Genomic DNA, 23,554 nt, shown 5'->3' with positions numbered 1-23,554 from the left:
TCCCTCGTGACCGAAACAGGATGGAACGACCATTTTCTTGTCCTGTACAATTTTGATTTTCGAACCTAAAAAGAATACTATGGCGGTATATTGTTTTGCGTAGGAGTAACTTCTATGTATTAATATTAAGAGCATGTATAGCAACCAAAAGCAGAAATGTTTTTAATTTTTTTTTATGTAATATCAACGTCCGAAATCATAAGTAAATAATAAAATTCACTTCACCAATTCTTTTTTTTTTTTGCTTTTAAATGTTATATTGGAATTTGGCTCCCAAATTATTTAACTTTTTAGACTTAATTGTATATGATATCCAAAACAAGAAAGGTTATCTACTAGCATTCTCCATTTTTTTGAAACAAGATATTACTTTCATTCTATATACTGAAAGATGAGTGTGAATGAGTCCTTTTTTCTACGTATAATCTATATCCTTTCTGTTTTATTTGGAAAGGGTCTACATATAATAATATACTAATGTAGCATGCTGCATGATATTCTCATGGTTTCATGCAATATCTACCTGTTTATCTATCCAGATTGCCACTTTTGGACGCCATTTTGGACTTCATCTGAACTCCAATTCTCATTTCATACAATTTTACTTTTATACGGACTATTTTAATATTTCGTACCCAGTTACTAAGCATGGGAACAAGTCTTAAGCCTATTGATTTTTCACTTTAGACTAATACTATTTGTTTAAAGTGATAGATAAGTCTCCAGCTCTAAAGTTCAGGATTACCGAAGTGACATTTATGCTGTTACTCGTAAATTACCCAAAAATAACTTTCTAGTAAGAAGCAAGATAATGATTACAATAGATAGGTAAATTTGGGTGCGATCGGATGAAAAATGGTACTAGAAAGTGGCTGAATTTGCTAGCAAATTGATTGCAACTTAAACCCAATGATGCCCTGTTTAGCGTTAGATTTATGATTCATTCCAGATGATTTGACACTTGAGTGAAAGTTTAATGGGGTAATCATAAACTAGCTAGTTGCACAGCAAGGTCGGCAAAAAACGATAAACCTGAGGGGCAAAGTTAAGGACCAATCCATTATTTGTTTGAATGGAGAAGATGGACAAGACTAGCTTGACCTTGAGTCCACTGGTGGCTAAACCATATCGGTGTACAAGATATCAAGATTACTCATTGAGATACTAATTTTGGCGATGCTACATTTACTGCAACTTTCACCGAAAAGAATTCTGAGAGGTCGTGCTTCCCTCTACCATTCCGACAATGGGTAAAAATTGGGCCAGGCAGATATAAAGGGTCGGGATTTTTAACAAGATTTGCGCCCGTCAAGCTAACATTTTCGTACTAATTTATCTCAAAGTGTATTAAAATTCGTATACGACAAAGCACTGTTACTCGGATACGGTACACACCCTTCAAATTATACATCTATCAACCATAGAAAAACATAACATCCTTTTTTTTTTACAGTTTTTCTTAGTCGGTGGTGTTATTTACTTCCCTGCTCTCCACCTCCATATTCTGCTCCCTCCAATCTAAACCCCACATCTGCGAAATGATGAACTCTATGTGTATCAGAATGTGACTCAAATCTTAGATATATAGTGTAGATTGGAGGGAGCAGAGTAGGGAGGTGGAGAATTGGGAGTATAACATTTCCGTTTTTTAATGGAAGCACAGTACACAAGGATATATGCATGGAATGGAGCAAGGAAAAAAAAAAGTTGAATGAAGGAAGAAAGTAAAAGAAAAAGTGAGAACAGAGATATCCTAAAAACATACTAAATGTTTATTACTATATTTTATTTAAGCTAAAATATTGTCGGATTGATATGAAACCGGTTTGAGTTTTACTACAATAATCAACAAAATTTTAAAGAAAAACTAATATATTAATGAAGACCTATGTTCATGTCTTCACCTAACTTTAGTTTGATGTATTTAACTAGTAGTTATTAAGACAAAACTTTCTTAAAACATCAATCATATGTTTGATTAAGCAATAATTGATTGAATGGGGTTTGTTTATTTGTTTATGAGTTATCAAGCTTCCAAAAATCATACTGCCTACCTAATTATGGAGATTTGTTAGATTATTGCACATTGCAATATCTAAACTGGAATTCGATCCCTTTAATTCGTGTATAACGCGTCGCGAACAAAAATTCATTTCATTTTATTTGTTTATGAGTTAGATTATTTTACTCTCAAGTATCTTTATAGTTGTAGATATTAACGGTGAAAATAAAGAAAAAAAATACAAAAGCAAAATACTATCAAATTACATCCAAATATGCATTCCTTTGCATAGAGACATGATTAGTGCATACGTCGGGTGTAATTTATGCATATTTTTTTATAATCGCTCTGAATTGTTCATCGATGAAATCGGAATTTCTGAGAGTAACATATTTTCATGTGAACTTTAAGTATATTTTGGAGTTTTTAATTTTAAAAAAATAAAATAAAATCGACATTAGTTTTCCATTTATAATTTTCGTCGTCATTTTTTGGACTTCTGCAGTTTTACCAATACAAGTATTTATCCTCACTAAACCACAACAAGTTCCGCTGAGTTTTTATTTTGTTGCTAAAATTGTGCAATACTCGGACAAAATTTCAACCTACTAAATTGGCAAAAATTATCTTCAGTTGTCTTTAATATGATCATCCTTTTGTTATCTTATGGTTATTCCAATATAAAGGGCTTGCGACAACACATGCAACTTATTGAAAACTATTTTCTCAGATATAGGTATTTCATCCTTTTGAATACAGGCACAAACTTTTGTCCAACATGTCGCAAGGCAAAAATGGATGCACGGGGGAACACATGACGTATAAGCACAAATGGATTCACTGTATGCTTTACACCGAGGTTCTAATATAAACATAATGACGTATAGACACCTTGATACTCTAGGAAAGGCAGATATTCCCGTTAAAATAGAGGCACTTGTCAAAAAAAATATTACGGATTTACGGGAGGGAAGATTCACTCTTTAGCGCCAGATTTTCCTATATGCGAGTAGATTCGAAGAAAACACGCATATGTTGACCTAGCAAATGTTTTCCTTTTATTGGGGGTTAAGAGATACAACGTGCGTTGTATGAGAAAAAGTCTGATTATAACTAACATGTCGTCGTCTCTTTCGCTTTGATAAGTTTGAGTTTCTAGCTCCAAACGATGTTGACCTCCTAAAAAAGGCTCAGAGATCCATGCGTAACAATGTTTTAAATGCCAAATCAGTGGATGTTGTTCTGCAACGAGCAGAGAAATGCAAAATAAAACTGGCTATGCAATTCATTTCTTACTCCTACAATTTAAGTCTTTTATTTTTCCTTTTTGCTAGTGTAGATACCTAAATTGGGGTGAAGGGGTAGAATTAAGGTTTAAGATTTAAATGAATGTGAGAGAGGTTGTAAACGAACTATCTTTGCCTAAACTAAGAGGAATGACTATCTGAAGACTGCTTTAATCACAAGAGAGAAATCTAGGGCTGGTTTTAGGGGGATAAACAGATAAGAGAGATATCTGAGTGATTCTAGTTATGTAAAAGAAGATATTGTTCTGTCGCTTGGTTGTTGTGTCTGGAATGACTGATTGTTTGTCTATTATAGTTACAAAACCCTGATCTCAAGTCAGTGAGAAAAGGACGAAGCAATACGAGGAGGACCCCTTCCACAATTAAAAGAATATCCAAGGATGGAGCAACTGATTGGTCGTTTTAGCGGTGAGAAATGCAGTTATATATTTTCTACAAGTATTGTAAACTGCCAAACCAAAATCCAAAAGATATCTCATATTTGTTTGAGTAAGTCAGCCTTCGTACTGATGTGTCGGTAGGGTTGCAATACTCTCTGTAGCCGATGTTGGTTAATGTAAAGGAATATTCCCTGATATGTGCGTCATAACTAGGATAAGTCGTGTGGAGAGCATAAATACATCATGACGATCGTGTGTGACACAGGGAGGAGTTGAGAAGAGCCTCAGCTTGGCATGGTCTTCCATGCATGACCCACGAGGCCGGATTATATTGATGAGTCTTTACGTGTGAATGCGAAAGATTTAAAGCCTATATTCGAGGATGAGGCCTATTTCTGAGACTTGGTACCCTACATACCGTGTCTTTGAAAGATAAAGATGAGCTCGTGGGACTCAAGTCTCATGGATTCAACTAAGACGTGCTTATGAGAGTAAGAGTGAGTCTAATATATGTACCTGAGTGTGTCTTATTTATTCTTGGCTTTGACTGTTGAATCTCGTGGGATGTTATTAGGAATCGGTCATGAATCATGTTCATTTTCGGAACATACATGACCAATATATATCATGGAGATGTATTAGGAGTCAGTCACGAGGTTCGTAAGTTCTGAATCTCTCTTATGAGGCTGAAAAAAGAGATTTGCTCACTCTTTTATGAGGTTGAGAACGGAGGCTTGTCCCTAAGGTGAGCTGAGAGCGGAGGCTTGCTCACGATATGAACGGAGTAAAACTTGGGAGGCCAAGACTTTGGGCTACGCTTGTAAATCTAAATTTTTCGACAACATTCGAGCTGAGTCCTAAAATGAGCATTTTGTCCTCGTTACAAAAATCACCATCTGCACCTAGTAAGAGTTTCTCCAATGGAATATATGTGAAGATAAATGTCTAAGTCCACATATGATAGACATTCATTTTCCCTAAAATTCTTCTCCAACCCCAACTTCTTAAATCAATGTGAAGATGACATGGCTAAATTTTTGTTAGACATTGTCAAGGTGAATGTCTAGTTTTAGACATTCACCTTGACAATGTCATGCTATCCTAGTAAGAGCTACTCCAATGGAATGTGTGTGAAGAAAAAAGTCTTCATCCACATGGGATACACAACAATTTTTAGAAAAAATCATCTCCAACCCATTAATGTGAGGATGATGTGGCAAAAAAAAAGTTAGACATCCTCTACATTCAACCTCTAGTTTTAGACATTTACTTAGAGGATGTCTTCCCATCCTAGTAACATTTTTGTTAATTAAATTCAGCAAAAAAAAGGAAATAATTTTAACCAATTATATACCTACAAACAGGTAAAAAAATGGTACACCATTTTATGGATTGGAGACAAAATTTATGTTCACCTATTAGGATTTTATATCTAAAGGATGTCTTAAAAGTGATGCCACATTTGAAAGATCCACATTCACCATTGGAGAAGTTCTAAGCTTTTGCTTACCTAAAATAATTCCAATATATTAAATAACCATTTTTAGCTCTAATAAAAATATACATATTACTAAATATAAAATTTACATTTAACCCAAAATTTCTTTTATTTTATATTTAAAATATTTTGAAATATTAGTCTTTTACACATAAGATTTTTTAGTTGGCAACCAAGCAACAAGCTGGGCACCAACCTCCTTTTGAATAGCAACACCCAATCTATGAAAAATAAAAGTATATAGACCACTACCAACATCATTGTTAACTAAACAATTATTCAGACGCTTAAAAACAAACAAACATTATCTTCACTAAGCTCCCCTAAAGTAGTAAAGGCTAAAATACCCAACCCATAACCATGCGAAACACATTCATTAAGTATTTAGTGCGTTTACGCGAGATTGCTTTCGAAATGGCCTGGCCTGGAATGAAAGCCCGAACCCTGTCACCAGTGAAGGGCGAGACACATGTGACATCCGTACACACGTCTTGGCCGTTTTACCAATTAAGTACAAGGATGTCCGCTGGACACAAATCCTTGTTAGTAGTTGACGACAAACCCAAAGCAACTTTTTTGCGCGCAGGAACATCAGACTTGTAACAAATATCCATAATCACATCATGAACTAAGTCATTCCGAAACTTACACCCAACATCATTGGCACAATGAAGCGCATGGTCCCAAAAATGTCTATAGGCTTATTACAACAAGAGCACGACCCGTCTTCAACAAACAAAGGGATACCGAGGAGATAACAAACAACCGCTCTGAACTGTCTAGGCCTGAGGCATTGGTCTAACCCACTGATAGGGACTTCCAAAAGGTAATCTTGCGCATGCTTGATTTGGTTACATTGCTACAGAATGGAGTCTCTTGCAGATAATGTAAATTGGAAAAGGATTTGCTTCTTAACTGCTTCAGTATAAGTGACTTCCAGGGAGTGGGGTGAGGGGGGGTGGGGGGGGGTGGGTGGGTGGGGGTGGGAGTAGTGTCATCAGTGTAATAGGTGGAAGGAAAACCACATACCTGAATGAATTTCTGAAGAGTCAACTGATAGGCAATATCGTTATCGGTTGAGAATAAGCTACCAGTATCACCTTCCGCACCGAAATAGTCTGACTATGGGAGGCAAGGTAACAGTAGGTACGAGTGTCTACGACAGTGTAGATACCAAGCCCACCATCTTTGATAGGTAGGGTAGCCCATCTCTGTTGCAAAGGACCAAAACCAGCTCTATCTCCGGTGATTAAGAGTCTTAAATACTTGAGCAAATGGACGTCAAAGAGGTCAGAGGCCTGTTGTAGAGCTGCAGGATTGGTGCTACGCATAGCAAAAATATAATTTGGATACTCCAACACAGTTGCGGAGTACCAACATCTCACTTTGAGGGTCCTTGAGTTTTTTGATGGCGCCCATGAGCTGAATAGTCTTTTTTACCCCGTTCAATGCCAAGTCGCTCATAAAATCCAAATCTAAACTCACGGTCCACCTAAAAGTTTAACTCCCTTGCTAGGTTTGCCAATATCCTCAGGGAAAACACCCTCATCAATGCTACGAGGATCAAGAGAAGGCCAAAATATCTCAGTTTTCTTGATATTGAGATGTAAGCCCCTACTTGGACCTTCGGCTTCTATGATTCTCAAAGCTTAGGCGACCTCCAGCGTGTCACCGATAATAGTGCCATCATCCAGATACCAGGCATGCAAATCAAGCTTACAACGAGATGCGATAGATTTCACTAGAGGATGAAGTGTCAGAGCAAACAACAGGGGACCGAGAGGATCACCTTGTTGGACACCAAGTGCAGAAGACAAGATATACTGATCATACTAAAGTCTAGCAGGTCTAGCATAACATAATTCTACCCAACGAGAAATACCTGGAAAATGAAGCCGGACTTCACTAATGAGATGGGATATGCACACCATATTGAACGCATTCGAGAAGTCAATAAGCAACATTAACATCTTATCCGAATGAATTTTCAATTCTAGCAGACCATTTACAGCATGAAGTATACTTTCGCCTCCAACTGGTACACCCACACCAAATTGATGATCTCCTAAATAAGATGACATGGCCTTACCGACGGAAAAGGCGCCACCTTAGAGACCAATCAACGCCAGATAGTTCCAACCGCAATAGGCCTAAGCCCACCTCCGGGTTTGATAAGAGGTGTGAGGGGTGCACTGGCGATGAACTCTCCTAAGACCATATGACACTTTCCTGCCAACCAAAGGTTAACAACCTCTGCAATCGAAGCCAATAAATCATCCTCAACAGCGACAGCTGCATCAATCAGAGCGTCGATAAGATACTGGGCTCGTAAGCCATCACGACCACAAAAAGTACCTATTGGAAAACTCTTGATCGCATCGAAAACAGCCCTAGAAGCAACCGTGACTTGTTCACAATTGACATCTTCATCTGGAATAGAGGGTGGAGAAGCTACTAGGTGTTTAGCTTGTAGTTCAGACATGGCACTCTCGCAACGAGGAGCAACACCATTCGACGGCAAAACACGTATCACAGTTGTATAGTGTCCGCACCCGATCTTCTTCCTAGAGGCTTTTAAACATATATTGGAGATGAACTATTTTTTCTCCTTCAACTTAAGGCAAAATTGGAATGAAATGTCTTATTTCTATTGCCACCTAGAAGACACACACCACCACCATTTGGAATATTTTCTTTAAAATGAAATCGAAAACAAAAAGAAAGAAAGAATCAAAGAGTCTCTAGATAGTATTTTCATGCTTCAAAAAATACATAAAATGAAAATATTTTCATCATTTTCTAATAAGAAGTATAAACAAATTTGATTCCAAAAACATGTTTGGTGACTGTTTAAAGAAAAAAAGGAGTTAGGCAAACCCACATCTCTACCTTCAATCCTTCTGCCTCTTGCCCGACCTGCCCGCATTTTCCGCTTCCCACTCTGCCCAAAGCAAAGTACCCGTTTTTCTTTACTCTCCCCCTCTCTCTTAAGTGCCTTCACTTTCTCTGGTTTTCTCTCTCTTTTATCTCTTCTTCCCCTCCAGTCCCTACTACTGTGTATCTACTTATTTTATTGCCATTTTTGTAATCCCTGTATCGTATTATTACATCGGAGATCAAGTTTCTGTCTTTGTTTACACCCTTTGTTTTACTGCTACAATATAAAAATAGTTAGAAATAATATAGAGCAAGGGGATATAGTTTTTTGATTTTCGATTTTCCAGTTCTCAACTTTATTGGAGTACTCATCTTGGGTTTGAGTTATTTTGGTATTTTAAAGCGTGTTTTTTCTTTTTTAAGAAAATTGATATATTTTGTGTGGAAAAGGGGGATTTTTTATTTAGGGAAGGAAGGGATTTGGTGTTTTGGAATCAGATCAAGAGGTGGAGAAATGAGAATTTGATTTTTTCAGTTTATGAAGATGGGATTAGGTCCTGATGATGCTATTAAAGTTAAAGAAGTATGGGATTTTGGACAGAAATCAAAAGGGGGAAAGAAAAAGAAAGATGAGGAAGTGAAAGCAAAAGTAGTAGATGAAGTTGAAGAAGAAGAGGAAACTGGGTGTTGGGTTAAATTTAGATTTATGGGTTGTCTTACTTCAAGATCTAAAGTTAATAGCTCTATAAGTGGCACTAGTACTCATTATGGTAAGCCTTTAACTTGTCTAATGTTATTTCATTTTCACTAACTCTGTTGAGATAGACTTGTAATTTCGTATGGGGCATAAGAAGTTTATGCAAATTTGGTTTTCTATGCATGTTAATGGTGAATAGTCTTAGTTTTTGAGAGTTATATTGAGTTAGAATATAATGATTTTTCTGGTTAGAATATATTGAGTTTTGTGTTGGCATTAGTTGATTTTTCTGGTTAGAATGATTCAAAAATATCTGCGCAATTTTGTTGATTTTTTCCTATTTTTGCCACTTCTTGCATTGGATTTGTATTTAATGTCGTGTTTATGGGATTAGTCAATGTGGAGGAAATTGTATTTGATGTGTTGTGGATGTTTTGTATAAACCAGCGGAGAGCAAGTCTACGAATGATACTAGTAGAGACCAACCGATTCCTGCTTTAGGATCTTCTTCCACTACTAGTAACGGAGAAAGTAACCCTGATACGCCTAAAGTGGGGGAGGATCTGAAAATTGCATCACAGCTGAGAAAGTTTACATTTATTGAGCTCAAGTCAGCAACAAGAAATTTTAGGCCGGAGAGTATTCTTGGTGAGGGTGGGTTTGGTTGTGTCTTTAAAGGATGGATTGAGGAGAACGGTACTGCTCCAGTGAAACCTGGTACAGGGCTTACAGTTGCAGTTAAAACACTCAACCATGATGGACTTCAAGGTCACAAGGAATGGCTGGTAGGTGTTTTATTCCGATTCATTAAATTATGTGCTTATTATGCTTTATAGTCAACACAGTTTATATATCACGACTCTCCCTTTTGGCAGGCTGAAGTAAATTTTCTTGGTGACCTCCTTCATCCTAACTTGGTTAAGCTGATTGGTTACTGCATTGAAGATGATCAGCGGTTGCTAGTATACGAGTTTATGCCCCGAGGAAGCTTGGAGAACCACCTCTTCAGGAGTATGTAAATTTCCATCTTTTAATCCTCATTGTAGCTTAAATACAAAGTAGCAAACTTTAGAAAATTTGTGTGTTGAAACCTGAGTTAAATACAAGGAGTGGCATGTCACATATGCATTATGTTATGGAAAGCACCAAAATGGTTTCGGATGTAATAATTCAATAATATCGGGTTGTGATGATGAGTTGGTGGGCCACATTTACGGTTCTTGGTTCTTCCATCACATGATGTTTTCCTTGAAGTCTCACGGTGCTTAAAACTGACTACACTCAAATTATCAATCAGTTTGATTATTTGCGCTGAATATGGGTTGTCAATTTGATGAAATTTACTACATATTGGGGGTTTAATGTATTTCTGGTAACAACCATGTAAAATGCAGAAGGGTCTCTGCCTCTACCATGGGCTGTGAGAATGAAAATTGCACTCGGTGCTGCCAAGGGTCTTGCATTTCTTCATGAGGAGGCTGAAAGACCAGTAATATATCGTGATTTTAAAACATCTAACATTCTGTTAGATGCGGTGAGTGACTAAACCCTTTAGGAGACGAGCTCATATTCTCTCTCAAGGATCTTTTGTGTGACAAAAAATGCCTTTTCCAGGATTACAATTCTAAGCTCTCTGACTTTGGACTTGCAAAGGATGGTCCAGAGGGAGATAAAACTCACGTTTCAACTAGAGTGATGGGAACATATGGCTATGCAGCTCCAGAGTATGTGATGACAGGTAAAGTATTTTTAATTTCACATTTCAGCTGCCCCGTGTTTTCCTTCTGTGCTTGTATTCTTAATATAAATTTTCAGTTCTGTGTGCTATTTATGAGAGGGCATAGGATTTGATTGATGAGTTTTCCTTGAAAAATAATGATGATAAAACAATCGAATAGACGTTTATTGGTGCTGATTTTCACTATCAAGGATGGCAACGGTTTGCTGTGTGATTCATGGAAATTTCGTTACTATTGCCACACTCACAAGGATTCTTTCTCTATAATGTCATTGTTCATAGCTGGTTGATTCTTGGAAGTCTAATTGATTTCATCTGTTATACAGGACATCTGACTTCAAGGAGCGATGTGTACAGCTTTGGGGTAGTGTTACTTGAGATGCTGACTGGCAGAAGGTCCATGGACAAAAATCGTCCAAACGGGGAGCACAACCTGGTGGAATGGGCACGACCCCATCTAGGAGAAAGAAGACGGTTTTACCGTCTCATAGACCCTCGGCTTGAAGGTAATTTTTCCATTAAAGGTGCTCAGAAGGCTGCCCAGCTGGCTCACAGTTGTCTTAGCCGAGACCCAAAATCTCGTCCACTCATGAGCGAGGTTGTAGAAGTTCTGAAGCCTCTCATAAATCTGAAAGACATGGCTAGCTCTTCCTACTACTACCAAACTATGCAAGCAGAACGGACCGGTGCTAACAACAACAGTTCCAGTGCTAGGAATGGCCTGAGAACACAAGGAGGAGGGTTTGTATCAAGAAACGGGTTACCTGTGAGGAGCCTTTCGAGCTCAAATGGTTCACACCCTTCTCCATACCGCCATCACCCGTCCCCAAAGCCAAGTGGCAAGAAGCTGTAAAGCTGGTTCATCGTTTTCAACTTCAGTTGAAGTGCTCAAGGTGAACCTCATAGATATATAAATTGTATTGTAGATCTTCTAGCTTCATGTTCACTTTTATGCGGTTTTTGAATTACAAAGATACGTGGTCTTTGTCCTTATTAAATTATAAGGGGTGTTTGTTATTGTTTCTATAGTAGTTTTGATGCAACCCTCTTGTGGTGAATGTATAAAGAGATCTCCCTGTTTATATTTAGAGCGCTGGATGTGAACTTAGATAGGGAATAACTGAGTTGAGGTTGATGTTATGTTCAGTGAGTTCGATTAGTTAGATAGGATTGAAAATTAATTGTTAGGCCAAATGGTGCATGTATCATCAAAAGCGAGGTACAAGATTTGGCCGACTCTACTTGGACAAGTAATTCAGACAAGAGTAGAGGCAATATCATTTCCTTCCTATGTTTTCAATAATGGGTTACTTAATAATGTGTTACCAAGGCCTCAGTTTTGCTGTTGAATTCGATATCAAATCACCCAAGTGACCCAAAATCTGACACCAAAACCTCAAATCTTTATTTTCCAGTTTGCGGCCCCAAATAACCATTTGTTTAATTAACCCAAAATCTAAAATTTGCCAAGTAAACCAAAATCCAACATAAAGCACGCTTCACCCTTGCTAAACAGCATTTGAATGCACTGTGAAATGGACCAATGCCAGTTTAAAGTTCTTATGATGCTGAGTTATCTATTAAAGTATTTCAAGGTTCTGAATTAAAATTTAGTCAGAAAACTAGACATGGTTCTTGTTTATAACCACAGAAAAGTGAGCACTAGTTTAATCTCTAAAACCATTCGATCTGTCCATTATAACTTCTAAATATGTACAGGATTGAAGTCCAAACCCATAGATGAGCAATGGTTACGTAAGATTAACAACTAAATTTATTCCCTTGATATGTGTCCTAAACAGTTCCAATTCTCTAAGCAACATACATGTTACAAAGGTGGTTTTATTTGACAGTTGTTTTCCTGGTCAATTGATCCTTGGATGTGCTCTCAAATATCTTATCAGCATTGCCCACCTCAAATCCGTCACGCCTGTGATGTTCTTTAATCTGTTCATTTAAACAACAACGGAGATAGAAGTGGTCAGTATAAGATCAATGAATATAAGCTACAATTCATCTGCTAGAATCTGACAGCATTAGTTTTTTTTTGTTTAGCTCATAACCGAATTCACCTGTCAAATTGGACGGAGACTGTAGAACTAAGTGTGCTAAGATGAATTAAGATCTATGTGTGTTTGAAAAGCTAGATTCAGTATAGAAATCATATAAATAAGTATCATAAGATCTACGTGCATTTTTACCTCACTGTTAGGTATGTTCTTATACTGGGGCAGCACAAGACGCTCTGCGAACTCCATGTACGAGCGTGGAACAGACTCAGTCACACCATCGGCAAAATGGAAAGTTGCTGTATCTGCCACAGTTGAACTTTGCTGCAGAAGTCCATCAGGGCTCACTGTTTACAACCCGCACAAAGTCAACAACCAGAGGAGTTGTGGAAGCTAGTAAGATATTATAATGCATATGTAGCTATAACCCCGCGGAATGTTTCAAAACCAAAATAAAATAAAATGTAACGATAACCTTTTGAATCATTTTAATTTTAATACTCATCATTAGAACGAAATGAGGAAGACAATTAACACAAATCAAATAAATTGAGGAAGGGGATAGCAAACCTTTTAGAACACTCCCTTCAGAATTCAATTTGAATCCACTTTCTTCAATAAACTTATTAAGGTTTGTAATGTCTCGCAAGTGAGATTTTAATCGATGAGTGGAAATCGTTAAATGGTTCAATGCATATCCATTGACTAGAGTCCATGCCGCATATTCACTTTCTCTGAATAACAATAATCCAGTAAGAAAACCAATAGATCTGTTGCATCACTACATGGGAACAAAAATGTTTCTGATTCACGAGTGACAGAACAAAACCAAAACATTTTTTTTTTGCAGTCACATAATATATGCTTTTACTTCACAATCAAATCTGTAACCAGTAATCCATGTAACGAGAAAACATATCAGTAGGGAGAACAGTGCGAAAACAAGTACTTAGCCAATTCTTGAAACTCGGAATATAACGGCGTCTCCCATGTTAATGATCCCAATGCACTTGCAAGAGCTGCATGTTTATTTCCATTACCAGATAATTTAGTGTATTTCCGAATTATGTCCTGCACATTCAAATGTGAAACCTCAAACATTGAGATACACTGAACTAGGAACTAAGAACACAAAAGATTCATATTTCAACATTTGCCGATTCATATACCAAGAGCAAATTCCAACTTTCATTAGACCATTAGAGTAGTTGCATAGTGCGTCTGCTCCTTTAAGTCTAGCTAGTTGGTCAGAATTCCAATTCTAATCAAAACGTGAACCAGCTATTTAGTATCATAAAAAGTTAAGAACAAACCTGAGCTTTGGGACTCAGCTCATCAACAAGAAGCTCAGATATGAAGATTCTAGGCAAAGGTCCATTAACACCACTTCCATTATCATCTGATTCAATAATACTATGATGAGTAGGAGGGGCAAACCAAACTGCTTTCAATTTCTTTGCAGGGAATCTCAGTTCTCCTCTTGGTGTAAATCCATAGTCTAAGAAAATTTGAGCCATGGAATCAATCCCATAACCATCAACCCCAAATGTTCTGAATGCAAAATGATCATAACAAATTTGGTCTTCATCATCAGCTGAATTTACAAGCTCTAGAATTGATTTTGCAGTTGGATTTCTACTCAAATACACGTTTTCCATATTAGCTAAAACACTCCTAAAGAATGATTCAATACCCTGCATAATAAACATACAAAAAAAAACCCATTAGTATTTTTTTTCCCTTTTATGTTCTGAGTGAATTTAACGGAAGAGATGTAGATGAAAACCTGGGGGTGTGATGAGTTTTGAAAATAATCCATTTTTGATGCAGAAACTAAGCAAAGATGACGTTTTTCGTTAGTGATTGAATTACAGAGAGATTTTTCTTTCAAAGAAATGAAATTTCTTGTGTGGGTTTTTAGCAAAGTTGATGAAAATGAAGATTTAAGAGCAAATAGTGAAGATTGAGATGTAATTCTTAACATTCCCGTGAACTTAGCAACATCCATGATATAATGAATGAACCTTCGAGACACTCACTTATCTCGGTTCTCTGCTCTCAAATAAAAGCAAAATGGTTTTCCGTACACGTCCTTACATGGTGCCACGTGTACGTGCAGGCGGAGAATTTTTGTTTGTTTGGAGAGTTGTATACGCTTTGTTTTTGTAAGATAGAGATTAAGGTTGTCTGTCTTATCGCATCTGATGCGATTAGGATGTGACTAGGTATTCAATCTTTGGTTTCTAGCACCATTATTTGCTGAAAACGTAAGGCGAATTCCCGATGCCCATGCAAAAAAAAAAAAAACTGTTTGGCATATCAGGTGGCATGGCAAACGAGTTGCGTCATTATGGGAAAAACAAATGTTATCCCACGTGATTTTGGGGGACTTCTAAGACGTTGGATGAACAAATAAACGGTTAGATTTGCATTCACTTTAGGACCCACCACTTTCAGTTCGGGATCCACCATTTTCCTTAAAGAGTTCAAGGCTTCTAGATCTGGATTTTAGTTGTGGGCCATAGTGATCTAACGGCTTAGAAGCCGCTTTTGCGGGAAGGCATCCCGCAAAGTCGTGCGGGATACACTGTTTGGTGAGAAAACCAAGGAGCGACAGAGTTTCTAGCGACCGATATTGATAATGTCGCCAGCAATAAAGACTTTATCGCCAACGATTCCATGAATATCGCTCGATATTGAAGTCTAGCGCCAGCGTTATATTTAATATCGTCAACCCTCGACTTTTTAATGCCTATAAATACCACACCGTTTTTTCTTCTCCTTCATACCTCCCCTTCCCTTCTAAAACCTGTTCTCTTTTCGTCTATTTTGTAGTTTAACAAAGTTTTCTTGAGTGAGAAAAGAAATATGAGTGAGAAAAGAAAAAGAAACAAAAAAGTCAAAGGATCTACTAGTACCCCAGCCAGTGGATTAAGTTATGTTGTGGATAAAGAATATGAGTTTCAAAATGTTAGATAATTAGTCGGTGATGGTGTGCTCCCTAATCACATATCTAACCATCCAGAGCGAGTTAATTCACTGTTTCTAAGAGGTAGATGGTCTGAGTTCCGTATGATGTTTCAATTACTTCCCCCTGTTGTTCAAGAGGGAGTCTGAAGATATGATTGGCGACATTTATATCATATACATTCTAGAAACTACATGGTTCAAGGAGTTCAAGTTATATTAGAACGATGGTGGAAGACTACAAACACGTTATTTTCAAAGACTTTGAATGCGGTAAGTTTTTTCTAGTAATTAAATTTTCAGATTATGTTTTTTGTTTTATAAAATTCAACAAACTCTAATTATGAATATGTTGTTAAATAGGAGTTACACCGATAGATTTGCACATGTTAACGGGAATTCCATGTGCTGGAAACTTACTTCCATTTAACAGACTAAATTGGTTATCAGAAGATATATGGAAACAAAGACTTCCTTTATACTCAAATGATGTAAAAGGAAGTCAATCATATAGATAAATAAAAACGCATGTGTTAAAAGTGGTTGGGTTGATTTTTTTTTTACAACGTTATACTAGGAAAATGGAACAGTTGAGGTCAGATAACCAACCATATTTGTTTCCTGATCATTATGAGGAGCTCGAACGTATGTTTGTGTTGTGGACACTAGGCTAATGTCTATTTACAAATGCCAGCTCAGTGGTGTTAATTGGTTTTCTCGAAGCATTAGAAGATTTAGATCAAGCACCAACATATAATTGGGGGTCTCCAATTTTATCAGAGCTTTACATATCCCTCGGTAATTGCTCGATGTGCGTCAAAGATAGTTTGAATGATTTTTGGGGAGTGTTGGAGGTAAGAACCAATATTTTTCACACAATTTATTTGTTATTTTGACATGAAAAATTTAGTAAACCAATAATAATATTATTATTTTCAGTGTTGGTGGTATACATATTTCCGTATTTCGGAACCTTCTCTTGAGAATCACACCAATGTTTTTCCGGTCATACTGAAGTACGATTCCGAGAATTGGAAAACAGATCAGGTTGAAGATGGTCAACATACTGCTATTGTTCATAGGATTCAAGAGTTGTGTAGAACAAGCCTTAACCTTGTCTCCCAGCCGTATGAGGCAATCCCTGAGTTCGAAGAAGAACAATCTCAGAGAATGGTACAACTAAGCCTTAAAAGGATCGTGCTATATAGCCCTATTTCTGAAATAGGTGTTTGGTATTATGGTGAAAGAATACTTCTTCAGTTGCAGAGAAGAACAGTGATAGATGTCAACCCCTATCCAAGTGAAGAGGTTTCTGAAGACGATCAGTTGAAATTGATAAGGTAAGATCATCATTCGCAAGAAGCTGATGAATTGATCCAGGAGCCGGTGGACAGAACTGACCATCTACATTGGTTTAACACCATTTGCAAGCCCAATATTGCTATGCAACCACAAAGTTTGGATCATATGGATTTCCAAGATTTAGGTAGGATTCCAATTGGCGATGAATTTCTTCCTTCCCAACCTCCACCAGATACGGGAGACGCATTTTCATATCCTTCTCAAGCGGGTTCATCGTCAACTATGCCACCATTTTGTTGGGATGTACAGACTGTATCCACCACATATGGAGAGATTGTTACTTATCCAATTTCTTCCATTTCACTTGATCGTACTTATCCATATTGGGGGGGTCAGTGCTACACCGGAGCAGTATCAGACCCAGTTGAACGATTATCATGCTCTTTTACATGGATTTCAGAGATTCCACTTGGATGAGATGCAAAAACTGAGGGAAAGCATGATGTTTGACATGATTCAAGGATTTTCCGGTCATGATGGTACACGTAGTAGTAGAGGCATGAGTCCCATTGGTATAGGAATGAGTCCCAGTGGTAGAGGAATGACTCATTTGGTCCCAGTAGTAGAGGAATGAGTCCCAGTCAATCAAGTCAGCGAAGTCGTGGAAGTGAAAGAAGTTTGAGACTTTGTTCTATGCAGGAGGTACCATAAAGTTGTACTCCAAATGAAGTGTTAGACACTCAAATAGTACGTGAATGTGATGAAAACGCTGGCTTGGATACAACTCCTGCACGTCTGTTTAGGAAAATGCCAACTGACATAATGACTCCTGGTGGTGGTGTGAACATGGAAGCAATTAGGTAATCCACTATGTATACCCCAATTGACTCAAGCTCATCATCATTTCAACCATTCTAGCAACCATTTTTAACAAACTCCTCCAACATATCAACAACACGCATTTCAAGATTTGTATCATGTTCCCATGCGCCCTGAACCCATTATTTATCAAGGTTATGGTGATTCTAATGAGACTCAAGCACCAAGTGAGTATCAAACCGGCTTGCTAACTGATATGTTGAAAAACACTCTTGATCCAGAAAACGTGGGTAATTGGGTATTTGGTCAGGAGGGAAATGGCCAAGGAAATGCGTAGTATTTTATGAGTAGAAACTCGTTTAAATATTTATGGACGTAATTTAGTTTAAATATTTCAAATGTAATCTTTTTATTTTAATTAATGAAAACTATCTTTTATATTAATATTCATATAGAAACTACTTTTACATTTCATTAAAAATTAACCTTAACTGCATAACACAATACTTAAAAATTGAATCCCTGCACGTGAACCTTGTAGAGTTCATAAAATTCGTCGTGACTAAACTATCTTTTGTTGTTTTCGAAAAATTTGGTATGAGCTCTAATTTTTAGTTCTTCAGTTGATAACCCAGGATTATCCCCTTTTATCAACCACATAATTTGCTGATACTTTCTCACCTCGTTATTGATGAAAACAATATCGATTTTGAAGTCACTCATTTGTTCTTCTTGAATTTACAAGACTTAACATCATAAACCTTTGAAACACAATGTCTCATAAGTTAAAGTCTCTAAATTTAAATATTTATCGCTTGCAACTGAAATCCAACATCGAATTAGAGAAACATCTTCTTCTCGAGTGAAATCCACTTCGGTTATGCGAGCACTAGGCATGTTGAAATGAATTTGAAGTTGAGATGGTGTGAGTTGAGATGGGTATTTATAGGGAGAATAGTAGCTGTTGGATGAGGAACTGATGAACGATGTTCATGTCAGCGAGCGACGTAGTGACTAGCGATGGCGCTGGACTGACCAGCGAGCGATATTTAGACTATCTAGCGATGGAAACTCTATCGCTCGCTGGAAAGTATGCCGTGTATGCCTATATGTTATAATTGACATATAGACATATATGTTTGACACTTTGGCATACTCATAGTGGGTGCATATATGGCAAAATCTGATGTTTGCCATGTGTATAGGAATATTCCTTACGAGGTGAAACTGAGATGATTACTTTTGATTCACATGCTACCAAGTACCAGGTAGTGACGCCTCGCTCATGCACAAGTTTTTTATTTGAAGTACAACTTATATTTATATTTTAGGTCATTGATATCAACGTTAGAGGCGGTGATTCATCATGCGACCAGAAAAAGCAAACGAAAATGCTATATCCACCATAGATTGGGTCCCGCGGGTGGTACCGCGTGACACAACCCGAGTGGAACCCACATTAATCTGTGATGGTGATGGATAACCTTCGATAGATGTAGTAGAGTCCTTTAATAGCATATTTGGATGTCACTCTAAAAATTACCTGTTGACTTCTAGAAGCAAAAATATCGGAAATTAGTTTGACTTCTTGTGAATCATTTTGCTTATAAATTCTGCTTTTGGTGTTCAAACAACTATAAAGAATTGGATTTGACAACCGTTTAAAATCGAATGAGTAAACTGACGTATAATCCAAGGAGACGCAAATAGATCATATAATTCATTTTAATGACGGATATCCAAGGTAACGCAAATCCAAATAACGCTAGGCGGCAATCAAAATAATGTTCCTCGATTTTTTTTTAGTGCAATTTCAAATTGTGCTTTTCTAGTCAACGGCCAAAATGCAAATCAAAATAGCAGAAAACTCTTCGCGCTTCCTAACAACTACTCTTTACTTCTTCTCCTCTAAAATCCCTTCTTCCCTTTTTTGATTTTTCACCATCATGGATAAAATTAGTTCGATTGCTTCAAAGAGTTTGATCTTTGGTTGATAAGAAATCTATACATACTTCAATTGATTATTTGCATGGACAATGTAAAGAGAGGTTAGTTAATTTTTGTTCTCCTTTAATTTTTTTTTTTTTATTTGATCAAAACAGTTGATTATTTGATGTTATAGAGAGTTAGGTATATTTGTTGAACACATACGACGAATTTTACATGAAAATTTAGGGTTTAGATGATCAAGATAGTTACTTTGCATATATTATTATTTTAAAAAGATTAACGATCGTGAAATAGCCTGGACATAACATGCTTTAGTTTATTTTATGTGAGCACATTGGAAAATAATTGCACGATTCCATCTCATAGCCATTGAATATACAACGACTCGTTTTATTTAACAATGCACAATGAAGCGCCAATCGGAATGGTGTTTCAATGACTAGTATTGTGAAGTTTCTCTATAATTTGAGTTCTCCTACTCAAACCAAATCACATCGAAATTTCAATATTTTCTTAAGCATCTCTTCTAAGAAAATTATTTTCATACATTCTTTCAATTCTTATAATTTTCTTGCAAGTATACGGCATTGTATGGTATAAATGAAGATTTATCTATCACAAGAGTTTGGTCAAATGTTAGCTTTGATCCAAATATCAGATAAAATACTCCAATCAATAATTTTTAGAATGGGGTGTTTCAAGCTTATGTAGAAGATTTTGGAAATGGAAATGGAAGAATAACACATAGGCTGCAACCCTCGGTAGGTGTAGCAGAACCTTTTTGGGTTTGATAACCTTTTGAATAATAAGTTAAGATATTTTTACTTTAAAATCGAATGAGCGAACTGATGTGTAATCCAAATCCAATATTGGAATATGAGTGTAGGGATATATCCATGGAACAAACTTTACGTGTTTGATATATCATACTTTCTTCGACGTCCGTTTAGATGTTGCAGTTCACTTTTGGGTCCATCGTCTGAGAAAAATAACGTTGTTACTTGTTACTTATATGTTTAGTAAAAAAATTACCAAGAAAGAAACGCATATCTAAGATCAAGTCCTATGTGTAAGAATTTCATCGTCCAAGATCCATGACATCTCAATACTTGTAATAGATAATGAAATCTCAAGTTTAATGGTGGAATCCATGGAAACACAAAACTAAATAAGGTCAGACCGTAACTAGAACCATGTTCCTCAATTTAGGTGTTGAGCGCAATTTCGAAAATGTGCTCGACTAGTCAACGATCAAAATGTAAATCCAAATAGCATTTTCATCAATATCTATGCAAAAAACTCGTCAAGTTTCCTATACCAAGTTCATAAACTCTCAAACACATAACCATTTTGTACTTCTTCTCCTCTAAAACAAATAAGTCATAGTCTTATGCCAAGTTAAAGATTTTCTTTTCCAACGATTCTATTTTTTTTTTATTATTATTTCAGGGAAAGACAATGTATCGTTAAAGTACCTTTAAGGTTCGAGAAATCAAAATTGTACAAGACGAGCCTAAACCCAAGAAATGAGCATTCTCGTCTTGTTTCGGTCACAAAGTGGAGAAGATGGGTTGATCTTAGGGAAAGGAAGCGTAGCAAGTAGAGAAATTACTATGTAATGTGTTTGTAGTGTGGAGTTGTCGAATTATTATGTGAAGGATAATTTGTGAACATAAGCTTGTTCCGAGAGATCACTCTAAATAGATGAAGTCATCTATTTATAGTCGTCGTGAACATACACTGATTCCTCATAAGTAGAGAAAGTTTTTAAGGAGTGGATTCATGGAGGTAGTGGTGATCATTACATATGACCATTACTCCCTCATTCTCCTAACCTCTCTAAACTATTCCCACTACTTGTTACTTTCTCATCACGGGATGTTTCCACGCCGCATGTTGTTGTAAACCACCAAAGCAATATCCCACTGAGAATCCCCGCGTGGCATATATGATATCTTTTTGAAAATAGTAAAGTCGTGGTCATAGCCATGGCGTGCTGAGACTAGATGATCATTCCTATGAACTGACTAGCGTCAAGTATGGTAGTTATTCTATGAATGACTTATATTTTTATAAGTCTAAGAGTATACCGTATTGACATGACTTGAGCATTGAGTTCTGATGATGCCAGGGCATTGAGTAGCCTAATACTCAATAAATGAACATAAATTACCAATGATGGTGTCTTAGGTGATCTCAGTTGGGAGGATCACTTGTAAAATATTTATGACTCGGAGCATAAGGAGAAAGCTCCGACTCGAGATACGCATGGTCAATGAAGAAATTGATATTACACCAAGAATGAAAAACACCAAATGATCACTAGCATGAGGTCAACACTAGGTAGAAGTACCAGTGATGATACTAGGTAAGATAGCAGAAGTTTCAAGCTCTAAGATTATCCCAACACCGTGAATATTCTGGCGCTAGCAATAGGATAACATCATATAGGGTGTGGCGCTGGGCTGCAAAGAATTTGGTGCTAGCAAGGCTAGTGCTTGGAAATTCTAGCACTGGGACTGCAAAGAGTTTGGCGCTAGAAATAATAACGCCGTGGAAATTATGGCACTGGGAAAGTCTCATCGCCGGGTTAATTTTGGCGCTAAAAATAAGCTAGCGTCGTGTTCAGTTTGGCACTAGGAATGAGATAGCGTCGTGGGAAGTCCCGAGGAAGTTATAATACTTTGGAAATCATATATATATATATATAACTTTTACACCTTCATGTTTCATGTTTGTAAGGTCAAAAATAGTTCATCACCTTTATTGATGATCATGTAAGATTTATGTATCTCTACCTTCTTAATGATAAAAGTGAACCATTGAATGCTTTTAAATCATTTAAAGAAAAATGAAGAAAAAACCGATAAGTAATAAAGATTGTAAGATCAAATATAGGAGGTAAATATTGAAGATACATATAAACATGACAAAAACTATGTCTTTGCAAAATTCCTTGAAGAACATGGAATTGTTGCTAAATATACAACCCTGGCTCCCCACAAAAAAATGGTGTAGCTGAAAAAAGAAATAGTACATTGACGGACATAGTAAGGAGTATGGTTAGTAACTTTATCCTCCCAATTTCTATGTAGAGTGAGGCCTTAAAAACCGTTGCGTACATCTTAAGTAAAGTTCCAAGTAAAACAGTTCCAAAGACTCATTTTAAGTTATGGAATGGTTGGAAACCTATTGACATGTACATATATGGGGTTGTCAAGTTAAGGTTAGGGTGTATAATCCACAAGAAATAAAATTGGATCCAAGAACATACAACGAATTTTTCTTAGCCTATGCAAGAGATCCAAAAGTTTTAAGTTTTATTATCCTAACCATCGAATGAAAATAGTTGAGGTTAGAAATGCAAGATTTATAGAGGATGAGAACATAAGTAGGAGTCTTCACAGAATTGTATTTAAAGAAGTACGTGATCGATTAAATACACGTGCACCTTCTTTAAAATTACCCACTTTGCATGACATTCAACAAAATATCACACAAGAAGAAGCAGCGGTTCTAGAATTACCGCTTAATGCAGAACTAGTCATAATGGAAAATAAAATACAAAAAGTTCAAAATGAAAATGTTGAGAATATTCCATTAAAAAGATCCTCGAGAATAAAAAAATCCACAATACCCTATGAAGTGTATTTTTAAGAATGTAACTATGACATCGGAGTAAAGAATATGATTCATTGATTTTTCACAAGATGTTAATGATACTGAACCCAAAATTTGGCATGAAGTCATGAAAGACAAGATGGATTCCGCGGCTGACAATCAATTTCGGGACCTTTTAGAATTACCTGAAGAAGTTAAACATATTGGTTGTGAATGGATATATACGAATAAAAGAGATTCCAAAGGTCATTTTGAAAGATACAAATATATACTTGTAGCTAAGGAATTTACGCAAAAGGATGTATTGATTGCCATAGGACTATTTCATAAGTTTCGGGAAAAAAAAACTCATTTCGAATAATCATGACATTAGTAGCTTATTTGACT

At 36.7% G+C, this 23,554-nt stretch overlaps 2 protein-coding genes across 3 annotated transcripts; one reads left to right on the top strand and one right to left on the bottom strand.

The window, feature by feature from the left end:
* Positions 1-8,146: 8,146 nt before the first annotated feature.
* LOC113276022 (probable serine/threonine-protein kinase PIX7) lies at positions 8,147-11,619 on the top strand. Of its 2 annotated transcripts, none has more exons than XM_026525612.1 (6): positions 8,147-8,834; positions 9,209-9,546; positions 9,637-9,772; positions 10,159-10,295; positions 10,376-10,499; positions 10,826-11,619. In XM_026525612.1, exons 1-6 carry the CDS (start codon positions 8,603-8,605, stop codon positions 11,350-11,352), a joined length of 1,494 nt encoding a protein of 497 aa, XP_026381397.1. In that variant the 5' UTR covers positions 8,147-8,602; the 3' UTR covers positions 11,353-11,619. The 2 variants fall into 2 exon arrangements, with proteins under 2 accessions (XP_026381397.1, XP_026381396.1); XM_026525611.1 differs by having other exon boundaries at positions 10,156-10,295.
* A 546-nt stretch (positions 11,620-12,165) lies between these two features.
* LOC113276023 lies at positions 12,166-14,596 on the bottom strand. Its single transcript, XM_026525613.1, has 6 exons — positions 14,295-14,596; positions 13,822-14,202; positions 13,458-13,579; positions 13,079-13,242; positions 12,701-12,855; positions 12,166-12,446 (listed from the first exon to the last, which is right to left on the bottom strand). Exons 1-6 carry the CDS (start codon positions 14,514-14,516, stop codon positions 12,342-12,344), a joined length of 1,149 nt encoding a protein of 382 aa, XP_026381398.1. The 5' UTR covers positions 14,517-14,596; the 3' UTR covers positions 12,166-12,341.
* Between the last annotated feature and the right edge of the window lie 8,958 nt (positions 14,597-23,554).

This window comes from Papaver somniferum, chromosome 4, assembly GCF_003573695.1.
Source record: "Papaver somniferum cultivar HN1 chromosome 4, ASM357369v1, whole genome shotgun sequence".
Lineage (NCBI taxonomy): Eukaryota > Viridiplantae > Streptophyta > Magnoliopsida > Ranunculales > Papaveraceae > Papaver > Papaver somniferum.
Note: the sequence above shows the minus strand (reverse complement) of the source record. Positions and strands in the feature narration are given on the sequence as shown.

Coding starts and splice junctions, on each gene's coding strand:
- LOC113276023 (XM_026525613.1), bottom strand. CDS start 14,516: ATGGATGTTGCTAAGTTCACGGGAATGTTAAGAATTACATCTCAATCT. Junction 13,243..13,457: donor GAGTTTCAAGAATTGGCTAA/GTACTTGTTTTC, acceptor ATTGTTATTCAG/AGAAAGTGAATATGCGGCAT. Junction 12,447..12,700: donor AGAACATACCTAACAGTGAG/GTAAAAATGCAC, acceptor TTAAATGAACAG/ATTAAAGAACATCACAGGCG.
- LOC113276022 (XM_026525611.1), top strand. CDS start 8,603: ATGAAGATGGGATTAGGTCCTGATGATGCTATTAAAGTTAAAGAAGTA. Junction 9,547..9,636: donor AAGGTCACAAGGAATGGCTG/GTAGGTGTTTTA, acceptor CCCTTTTGGCAG/GCTGAAGTAAATTTTCTTGG. Junction 10,296..10,375: donor CTAACATTCTGTTAGATGCG/GTGAGTGACTAA, acceptor TGCCTTTTCCAG/GATTACAATTCTAAGCTCTC.